We start from the raw sequence: 11,763 nt of genomic DNA, 5'->3' as shown, positions 1-11,763 counted from the left end.
GAAACCCTTGGTTAGAATTCCAATAATTTTTGATATTTTGCAGGTTATATCATTATGTTTCACCCAAAAAAAAATCAAAGAAATTAAACGACAGCAAATTTTTGGTGTCGCCTGTTGGGTACCACCTTAAGTTTTATTATTGTCGGTGTATCTCTTTTGAATTTTGAATTATTCGAATTACTAAGGATTTTCTTCCCCAGAAATAAAATGCCTTGCTGTATTTGAAAAAAAACTTTCAGAATTGTGGGATTTCAATGCTCTTCAACTTTGTACTTTATTTGGCCTTTTAACTTTTTTTATTTGAGCGCACTGATTAATCTTTTGTAAACGAAACGTGCGTCTGGGGTACAAAGTTTTAATCCTGGTATCTTTGATGATTTTATTTAGAATCTTGCTTGAGAATGGTGTTTGTTTTACTATGAGCCAATTATCGTATATAAAGATAACCATTTATAAATTTGCTGCCTCCGAAGCTATTTTGCGAAGTGTAAGATTTTCTTCTCGATATAGATCTTTGATCTTCAAAGTTCTAACGATGCCATGTATACCAAAATGCGGTCAGTTTACGAGCTAAAGAAATGTCTGAAGGCGTTTGTATTTAAATCTTTTCTTTTATATTTCAGCACTGTATCTTCTGGTTTGAACTCTCTGTCAGCAGTGGTATTGCAAGATGTAGTCAAAAGTTATTTTGCTCCAGATTTGTCAGAGGAAAAAGCTACAATGGTTTCTAAAATCCTAGGTATTTTGATATAATTTGTCTCATGTGCAGTGGTAAAGTAAACAGAATAGTATATATACATATTGTTTTGATAGTTTGTCGCTCGAGTCTAAAATATTACAGATATGATTATCATAGCGACAATGTCATGGTAATCTTGATAAATTGATCACTGTCTAAAAACAATATATGGTTTAAAATTTAAAATTTAAAAGTCCAATGCAAGTATGTACTTGAATACATATCGAATATTAGGTCAAGATTTATTTGCTCATTGTCACTAAACTGTAATTTAAAGCATGATTACAATGCAAAATATATGATAAAGCAGGTTACATAGACATGTCATCTTTAAATGCATTTTTCACGTGAAGAAAAAAACAATTAAAAATTTGTAAATCGACTTTCCATTGTTTCGAATGAACAGAATTATGATATTGTGATTATCTTAGATTTAGAAAACAAATGTTTCACGAATGAGATTAATTTTGGTCTATTCCTGTACACCTTCGTTTGTTACCTTGATTTGTCTATTTTTAATCGATTTACGAGATTAACATCGATAAAATACTGTAACCTAAATTTACCTATGCTTTGCATGGGGCGTTTTTCTAGTTGTCAACAAATGTACTTCATTTTGCAATCTTGTGAATGTTATGATTGTTCTGGTGTATTCTGCTGCTCTTTGAATTACAAATTAATTCACACAGGGTCTATGTATTTTACGTTTTATTTATTCTACGTCTTTTATGGGATTGGTGCATACAAGTCAGTAAAACAGTAAAAACTGCAGAAAATATTCCTTCGCAATTTTTTTTTACTTTTCCAAAACATTTCGCAGCCCATTTTGAAATTTCTAACAAAATATAATGACATTCCAATAAAATTAAAACCGCACAAGTTATGCAGTCATTATTAAATTCAGATCAAAATTATAACAAACACGAGTAACATGCACAGTGTAACCTAAATTTATCACGTTTGGTTTTGGAACAAGCCTTGTGTATTTTATAGAAATATATCTGATTATGTTGATTTGTTGTTCTTTTCAGTGTTCGTTTTCGGTGTTATCTGTTTGGGATTGACGTACGTAGCATCACTTTTAGGTGGAGTTTTACAGGTGAGAAAATTAGTCATACATATAACCGTTGTAGTGGTTTGGAATAGACGAGAGTTAATACTTTACAAATACATGACGCGCTTCAAACCTGACAGGGGCCTAAAAAGCTTGTCAAATCAGCCTTTTCTAATACAATGTCAAATTTACGTCTTGTTGATATTAATTTTGTTTTATTCAAAATATAAGTAACAAATGATTGATTACTATGCTATTGGTGTATTTGAAGACTAACAGTTCACCAACAGTGTAAATCAAAGTAACATGTATCGCTGCTTTCGGTGTCAGTTCTATAATAAGTATCGGTGAGTGTTAAAATTTCTGACTAAATGCTTTCAAAATCAATTTTGTATACTTACTAGTAGTTCATAACGGAACATTTTCAAGCACAGGGTGCCAATATGACGAACAAAAATGTTCCTTTAAATAATGTTATTTCCTGACTAAATCTGATAGCACCCACTATATAAATTCACTCACCTGCATCTGTTAAAAATGTCATAATGTTAATTTCCCATTTCTAAATTATTGGAAATAAATAGATCATTATAAATGAAAAAAAGGATCATTATGTGTTGTAGGCTGCACTGTCTCTGTTTGGAATGATTGGTGGTCCATTACTTGGACTCTTTATTCTTGGAATGATGTTTCCGTGGTCAAATAAGTGGGTACGTAAAAGTAAGAGTAGAAGGTAAGCTTGGGGCCGACAGTCCACCAGCTGAACTGACCCAGCTTTGAGTTATGTAAGCGTTTGCGGCGTATGCCAATGCTATTTATAGGAATGATAAGTGATTTTCATCATAGAAACTATTGTCATGTGACTTGCACTCCATCATTATCTTCAGACTACTGGTCATCACAATATAATAAAACTCAAGGCTTATGAAACTTAAAATAAAGGCAACAGTAGTATACCGGTGTTCAAAAGTCATAAATCGATTGAGAGAAAACAATTCCGGGTCACAAACTAAACCGAGGGAAACACATCAACCATAAGAGGTAAACAAAGGAACAACAGGAACGCTGAAGTGCAACAAAATCAAACGCCAACATACATAGAAACGAACTATTTGATAACAACTGCCATATTCCTGACTTGGTACAGGACATTTTAAGTTATTGTTTTTATCAAATTTGAAAGCAAATACAAGTATTTTATTTCAATTAAGCAAAATCCGAATCCATCTGCTAACCTTTTCGGAGCACCTGAGATCACCCCCAATTTTTTATGGGTTTGCGTTGTGCGCTCTTTAGTATTCTAAGTTGTGTTTTATAGACTGTTATTTTTCTTTTTTGTCGTTTTTCGTATTTTGCCTTGACGTTGTCAGTTTGTCTTCGACTTATTAGATTGAATTCCCTTTGGTGTCTCCCGCCTCTATTCTCTATAAAAAGTCTGAAATTTTTTTTTTTAACAGTTTGAGTATTAGTATTTAAGGTTTGGAAGAAATTAGCTTTTTTTTGTATAAATCATTGATTTTGTTGAATAAATATAAGTATTTTGTTCCAAGTAAAGAAATTTCCGAATGTATCCAAATTCTATTAAAAAACTGTCGATAATTCTAGTGTTAATATTTTAGATTTGGAAGACACGATCCCTTATTTTTGTATTCGTCATTCTTTTTGTTGAATATTACATGATAATATATTAGTGCTGTACTCTTGTTTATATTATTATACAATAATTATGAAACCAGAAATTGAAAATGCCAAACTCTGATATAGTATTTACATCGTTGCATATGTGTCCAAGATAATTATTTTCAATAAGAACTATAATTTTATACAGATATTATAATTAACATAAAGTTAGAATTATTCAAGTATTTAAAGTATTGATAAAACACCATGAGTTTGATACAATATACTATATTATAATAACAACCAACTGTTTCTTTATTGCACACGGTGACTTTACTGAGTATATATTTTATAATAACGAAAAAAAGGAGGAAGGGGACAAATTGATTTGTAAACAAACACATCTGGTCACATGGCACAATAGAAAATATGCATAGAATGTTCACAATCTTTTTAGTTGTTCATGTTTGTGTTTACTGATAAGACTATTTGTTGAGCAGAGCATTTTATGTGATTTAAAAGAAGTAAAATGTGTGATTATTCTACAAATGATTGACAGGGAGCATATACAGGATTACTAAGTGGACTTGTGTTTATGTTTTGGATTGGTGTTGGTGCTCAGATACATAAACCAAAGATACCAAAAGCTCCAGTGTATACCACCGACTGCATTTGGAACATTACTACAACTGCTATGTATAACGCATCGACAACTGCTATGCATACTACATCGACAAATGCTATGCATATTACATCGACAACTGCTATGTATAACGCATCGGCAACTGTAGCAGCAACAGCAGATGACAGGTGATATTTATATTTTTTTCGAAGTAAACAAACAATTACAATCTAATGTATGGTGATTATAATGTTATATTCTGTCACTGTGTTTGTCAAATTTGTTGGACTGAAATCTAAATTTTCAAACAGCACCATAGTAAAAAGTAAAAACACAAAAATTATCTCCTTAATATCAAATTCACTGGAATATATATAAACTCATCATAGATACCAGAATTAAACTTGTGTACGCCAGACGCGCGTTTTGTCTACATAAGTGACGCTCCAATAAAAAAAAGTTAAATAGGCCAAATAAAGTACGTATGAAGTTGAGGAGCATTGAGGACCCATAATTCTGAGAGGTTTTGCCAAATACAGATAAGGTAATCTATTCCAGGGGTATTTTTCTTTTATTTCGAAAAATTCAAAGTTTAATTTATAAGTATGACCATATCAATGATAATTCCTGTCAACACAGAAGCTCTGACTACTATGTAAGAGATGTAAGCGCTCATTGAAATGTTGGTTATTGAGTGAGAGAACATCATCAATATATTTGAAAGTGACATTAAAGAACTTTTCAAAATGCTTTTTCTTTTTGTCTTAGAGAAAGTTTTGTATGAAATTTGCTTCATGTAAGTATAAAAACAAATCGGTCAGTAGTCTTGGACAAATAGTACCCATTGGAATACCGACTCTCTGCTAAAATTTTGTTGTAGATAAAACATTCCATCATCTTCGGTGTATTTGTTGTGGGAATCCGTGTAGTTCTTCACGAAATGATTTTTGTTCTGACCTAAAACAAGGAATTTGCATCTTCTTTTCCCATTTTTGTAAATAAAAAGTTCTGTTTAATCAGACGATGTAGTCGATCTTTTAATTGATCATGGGGTTAAATTACAGTTGATTAGTTATTTGGGTTAAAATCCAATAAGCCATGATCGATGAAATTACAACAATGGTGGTTAAGTCTTCGAATCCTGTCTCACCATAGTTAATCTATATATTACAGTGATCCACTGCAGAGACTTTATGATTTATCATACATGTGGTACAGTGCGACAGCCGTGTTAACTGTGTGTGGGATTGGTTTGATCGTCAGCTTTATAACAGGTATAAGTCTTTAGCTGTTTTGGTAAAGATTTGTTTTTATCATTTTATATAAACTTCAAACATTGAAGGACAATTTGTTAGATTTTGTCCCCGAAACTGATGAAACGGGCATATGGCGTACTAAATTATAAACCCCGTATGTTTGATGGTTTTTGTATCATGCCTAAATATGTTTTGATCGAACGACGAAACAGCTATTAAGACGTACTTACACTTCTGGAACTCCTTCACCCTAATCATTATTTAGTGGGATTGGTCTTGCTCAATCTTTAGTTGTATGTATTACGCCTTTTTACTCTTTTCCACTCTATCGTTTGTTTGATTGCCGAGCTTTTGAAGTTCTTCTTTTTCACCCTCGTCATATCTATAGTGTTTGAGTCTTCATTCATATTTTTTTCTAAATTGGACAATTTCTTCCAAGATATAGGTTTAGAAAAGTAGATGTAATGGACAGAGGATGAAGAACAACATGTTGCTATATCTACTAATAAAACTAAGAGCTTGCAGAGCATTTTAAATATTTGAAATTTAAGGTGGATCATCACAATATATTTCCTCAGATATAATTTTCTCATAGTTTGCCAAAATGTAGATTTTACCATGCTTTTTTTTTCAAAAATATAATAAAAAGTAATGGGTCACCGTGCTATTTTTCAAGCTACAAGCTGAGCAATATTGCATATTTTACATTTTTGCATAAATTATTCATGAAAAAATAAATTCATGAGATTGATTTTTGAAATAAAATATGAGATGATAGGTTTTACAATCTACTTTAAGAAAATAAAAAGGAAATATGGTGTCACCGAACTTGTTTTCTTGCTATAAGTAAAAAAATGAAAATTTCATTAACATTTCTTTATAAAATGTTTACTATAAGAGTTATCTACCCTAATATTGCTAAGTAGAAAATTGAATCAATTGTTTTAAATAAACAGTTTTACACATTAATTGCCAATATGTCTCAACTTGCAGATTTAAGCAAAGAACTAGACCGATTCTGTACTGCTATTTTACAATTTAAGATGGCGGTATACACTTAATCTATCTTAAAAGGTCACGAATGGAGAAATGTTGCATCTCACTTATAAAAAAGATTGGCACGGATTTTCCGTGATTTCATCTGAAATGAAAATGAGTGGCGACATATTGTATCGTGGTTGAATTAGTTTCTAGTGATTTTGTGACGATATGAAGACAAACTTGATCTTTCTTTTTCAATGATCTGCAAAAAGAGTGTGTTCCATCTATTTGACGTCATCTTGCAGTTTCGTTCACAGCGAATTTTAATAAAAGCTACGAAACTATCTATATAAAAAAATGATTAGCCGTTTATGAAAAGTATAAATCGGCTAAGAATTAGAGAGAGAAATATATGTTACATATTTACTTAAAACAGACAAACAGTTATTATATGTTAATGGTTTTGAACTTTACATTTAAACAGGTCCCACAAGAGCTGAGGATCTAGACCCTAAACTAATATGTCCATTGTTCGATATTTTATTTCCGTATCTACCAGAGAAAATAAAAAAGCCAATGCGGTTTGGTGTAAACCATAAAGGGGTATGTTCAATTCATGAATTAAATGTAGAATTGCACGTTCTTTTTGTTTTACAAATGCTATAGAATGCTGAAAAAGTATAAAAAAATAGCAATACAGAATTAATCAAATTAATATCTACAATCTTTTCTCTGCATTTTTATATGGTAAATAAAGGCAACAGTAGTATACCGCTGTTCAATAGTCATAATTCGATTAAGCAAAACCAAATCCGGGTAACAAACTAAAACCGAGTGAAACACGTCAACTATAAGAGGAAAACTACGGAACAACAGAAACACTGAACTACAACAAAAGCAAACGCCAACATACATAGAAGCGGACTGTAGATAACAACTGCCATATTCCTGACTTGGTACCGGACATTTTAAGAAAAAATGGTGGGTTGAAACTGGTTTTATGGCTAGCCAAACCTCCCGCTTATATGGCAATGTTAAAAATACCGCTAAAATGACAAACCTACGTGACAGGAATACAGTACAAACAAACACAAGAACACTCAGCACAGAGAAATACATAAATAAATAATATAATAGTGCATTACAACATGTAAACCGCAGAATAACGACGGACACCTCAGAACACCACAAACGAAATATAAACTGCGCGTCACATAAATTGATCAACGTCACAAAAAGTGACGTATTTTTTTGTGACGTTTATATTATCACAGGTAAATTTCTAAAAATAAAATAGATTTGTTTCATTCATTGACACGTACAAGAATATTAAATTGTGATTGAGTTTGTAATGGTGTTATGTTATGTATTTTCTAACCATGACAAGAATATTAAAATGGAATTGTGTTTGTAATGGTGTTATTATTTGTATTTTCTAACCATGTCGGTGTTTCTTCTAAATCAAAACTGTGTATAAACGAAAAAATCCTGTGCATATAGTTGCATTAAACTTAAAATCATATAAATGAAGTAGCTGATTTTTTATCTTAACTTTTACATACATATAGAAAATAAAAATAAAAAAACTGTAATATAATGCAAGATCATGTAAGACCAAACAGTAAACACACATGAAAACAAACAACATAAAACAAAAACCCTGTAGACGAACTACGAGTAACTCGACTATACTGACAAATAAGACATATGTGAAATGTACCTAAAATACAGAATTCAAACCAGAACGAAATAAACAGACAACAACTTAGCACAAAATGACCCAAATGACCCACCGGACCCACACGTATAAGAAAGTAACAACAAAATGGCCGAAAGCGGGATAAATAAATACCGAACCATGTCGTCTCCAACAGCGAACACAAATCATAACAAAATATCTAACCGAACTTACAAAAGAAACATCATAACTAAATACATGAATTAAAATTGCATTTCATTTACTTTTCGTCAATGTAAGGAATTTTTTTTAATTTTCTTTTAACATTACAAATATTCTATTTACGCAGAGAAATTGGAGCCATTTATAATAAGGAGTTCCTAAGTTATTTTTATTGAAATGAGAAAAGGAAGAAAAAGATAGCAAATACTCTTTACACATTTAGTGACATACATTTATTAATTTCGTTATTTTCTGTCAGTTTTATCAACATTTCATAATTGTTAATTCATGAAGCCATAAATATGGAACATAAATGTCTGTAGCATGACAGAGTTTTGTACCTTCATTAATAGGATAATTCCATGTTTAGTATTACTAGTCTTATTATCTGATATTTGAAATACGTTAGGGATTTATAATTCAAGTCTTATTACAGGCTCGTCATATTCCTGCATCTGATTCTGAGGCTCCACTTAAGAAGAGTTCAACAAATCAATTAGACTCCACCAGTAGTACCAATATCCTTGATAAGTCAAATGGAGATCTAAACACCTTTGATAAGTCAAACGGAGAAATCAATTGTACGTTTGAAGATGAAAATGACAAACCAAACAATAAAACAAATGGTGCCAATAACATACCACCGTCATACGATGAAGTTTTAGAAAGTGATACTAGACCTGCAGTGGCAGTCAATGATACAGAACACATAACTAAGCTTTGAAAACTTTGAAGTGTCTCACCCATGTTATTCTAAAAATTTTAAATTTTGTTTTCACTATATATAATGAAATACATAATTTGTTTTTAAATATGAACATTTTTAAATATGTATATATGTTTTTTGGACGTAATGCAAACAACTATCACGCAATCCTCTATTATGTGTTCCTGTACAAACCTTGAAAAGATAGTTTCCGTATTTATACGTCTTGGTAATTACCCCTTGTTTACTTTTTTTTATTTCAATGGTACTTGTAAAAGAAAGATACAAAAATATTGGAGTAAAATAAATAGGGTACACGGACAATCTTTAACTGCTTTATTCATATATGCATTCGCTTTAAGAGTATTTACATGACTTTAATGAAATTACGGGCGTGTATTTGATTATTATGTAGTCAAAATTGCCATTATCAACTTATTCAGAACATGATGTAATTATTTGGAAGTATTTAGTAGTTTCATCAAGTTCAATTACAATATTCCGTTTGTCGTTAACTCAGTTGTGTTACTTTTGGACAAATTTTAATCAATTTTATGTATGTTGCTGTGAGTTGTTGTATAACAGTTTGATTGTTTCATTGAGGTACATTGTAGGACGTTGTTGTTTACACTTTAAATACATATATATTTGCTGATTGCAGAAATAGTCGCGCAAGCGGCAAAAACAGTAAAAAAAAAAGGTTAAATTAAGGCGATAGTAGTTTACCGATGTTCAAAAACGTGCAAAAATTGTTAAAAAGTACGGGAAAAAATTTAAAGTGCACTTTTGTAACCGAAAGATTACACACCACATAACTTATGCCATTTTATATCAGTCTAAATGTCATGCACGCGTACATTCTAGTTGTTACGTGAGAAAACTCAATGCTATCTTTTTTCTTAAGTGTATTTCAAGAAATAAAATCAATTTCATAAAAAAAGAACGAGCCTAACAGTGACTAGGTTTGACCCAAGCCCTGATAAAAATAAAATGAAACATGATGCGAGAAATATAAAATTAAAATATACTAACAAATTTTTATGGCTTCATTAGTTGCGCGATAAGTCTCAAGACAGTGTCATTGAAATCCTTCCACGTATTTAGAAGCCGTTGTGAACGGACGAACAAACTGACAGAATGCTCGTTGCTAATTCTGATTTTTGATTTCATTTTCAATATTGCTAATTCTAGTACTTGCATATGGTGAATATATATCTATCAGATGATACTTGAATATCCTATTATTATTTCCTTGATATATAGGGTTGCTGCTTACATGAAAGCTCCATGGTAAATCAATACTTCTAAATTGTTAATTTGAAGTCACATCTTTGAAACGCCATCGCGACTCGGTTTTCTGTTTCGGAATATCGATCTATGTCATAGATTACCCTACATATATGTTCCTTTAGTCGGAGCCCAAATCCAACCTTCCTTTCCTGCACTATAAATTATCATTCAGTATTAACTTATCGCCAGAGGTAAGCTTGATATTAAATATTATCACTGGTGTCAATAGTGTAGCAGAAGCTGTCTGTTCATGCGGGAGAACCAGAGTTAACACTGAGTATTTACTTTTTATACTTTTAATTCTTTTTACTATGTTTTTATATCTCTTTCTTTGACATGAATTTTATATTGTCCCCTTGGTTTGGGAAATCTCAGCTGTATGATTATACTATGTTAAAATTTGTGAATGTATTATATTGTAAATCTTGATGAATTAAGCATCTTTTTTTTTACTATGTTTCGATCGTCTTCTCTTTTTCAATAAAAACATGTAATTTACAGCGTCTTGATTGGTTTAAACATTATTTTACAGCGACTTGATTGGTTTAAATTCTGCATAATGATGGAAACAAACTACCAGTGACATACACAATAGACAAACACAAATACTGTTATACTGTATGACGGTCTGGATTGGGTTTACCGAATAGAGAATAATGGGCAAAAAATGCAGAATAAAGGGCAATAAAAATAAAGAATAGAGAAGAATAGGCCAAAACATTCGAATAGAGAATAATGGGGTGTTAAAATATAAAGAATAGAGAATAATGGGGTGTTATAATATAAAGAATAGAGAACAATGGGGTGTTAAAATATAAAGAATAGAGAATAATGGGGTGTTATAATATAAAGAATAGAGAATAATGGGGTGTTAAAATATAAAGAATAGAGAAAAAATACCTAAAATATTAAAGATTACAGAAATAACAGAAATAAAGGACCCTCATCCAGACCCTCCTGTATCTTAGCAATTGTATTCACTTGCCAGTGTGGGTTATCTTTCTGGATCGACCTTCACCACGACCATGCATAGCCAAATGTTTAGACCGCCTGCAGTTGGTAGCAGATAGAAGGCAGACATCAGGCTGTTGTTTTTTCTCTTTTGAATTGTTTCACCCTTTGTTTTTCCGTGGCCTTCTAAAGCTTATTAAAAGGGAAGGTTTTTTAATAAAAGGCCTTACGGTGACATATAGTTACCTACATCTACTACGTTTGAAATCTGGTGTATAGTTCGAGTGTATAGGCTAGTGACAAGTATAAACCTAACATGAGATGAGAATGTAAAAGGTCACTGAAAGTTTCACCTTTTAAAACCCCGAATCTGCCACAATAGAAATGTCAATCCTTTCTAGAAAACACGATGAGGTGGTGTACAAAAGAAAATAGTAAACTTGATATAAAAAATGTCTTTCATGATGAGCTTAACTGTTTTGCACATTTCCAGCTTCAGACTGCATTAAGTATAGGTTTTTCCCTGTACAATACTCTTTTACATGTTTAATATCCATCGATATTTGTCCGAAATTTATGTTTTTGAAGATATTTATGTAGGAATAGTCAATAACACATAACATAACTGGCATAATCTTGATTAA

General features: G+C 31.5%; 1 protein-coding gene across 7 annotated transcripts in view; it reads left to right on the top strand.

Annotated features, from left to right (window-relative positions):
- The window catches only part of LOC127709840 (sodium-dependent multivitamin transporter-like), a 50,553-nt gene extending 39,887 nt beyond the window's left edge, over nucleotides 1–10,666 (top strand). Inside the window, exons 9-15 of one of the 7 annotated variants that reach the window (XM_052215509.1) lie at nucleotides 624–739; nucleotides 1,771–1,838; nucleotides 2,417–2,503; nucleotides 3,973–4,223; nucleotides 5,209–5,309; nucleotides 6,757–6,875; nucleotides 8,609–10,666. In XM_052215509.1, the coding sequence (XP_052071469.1) occupies nucleotides 624–739; nucleotides 1,771–1,838; nucleotides 2,417–2,503; nucleotides 3,973–4,223; nucleotides 5,209–5,309; nucleotides 6,757–6,875; nucleotides 8,609–8,896 (1,030 nt within the window). In that variant the 3' untranslated portion in view covers nucleotides 8,897–10,666. The remainder of the gene's footprint in view (nucleotides 1–623; nucleotides 740–1,770; nucleotides 1,839–2,416; nucleotides 2,504–3,972; nucleotides 4,224–5,208; nucleotides 5,310–6,756; nucleotides 6,876–8,608) is intronic. The other 6 variants (XM_052215508.1, XM_052215510.1, XM_052215506.1 and 3 more) reach the window with 6 other exon arrangements.
- The last annotated feature ends 1,097 nt before the right edge of the window (nucleotides 10,667–11,763 follow it).

This window comes from Mytilus californianus, unplaced genomic scaffold, assembly GCF_021869535.1.
Source record: "Mytilus californianus isolate M0D057914Y unplaced genomic scaffold, xbMytCali1.0.p SCAF_7, whole genome shotgun sequence".
Classification (NCBI taxonomy): Eukaryota; Metazoa; Mollusca; class Bivalvia; order Mytilida; family Mytilidae; genus Mytilus; species Mytilus californianus.
The sequence above is the reverse complement of the archived record's forward strand: the minus strand, read 5'-3'. Positions and strand labels throughout refer to the sequence as shown.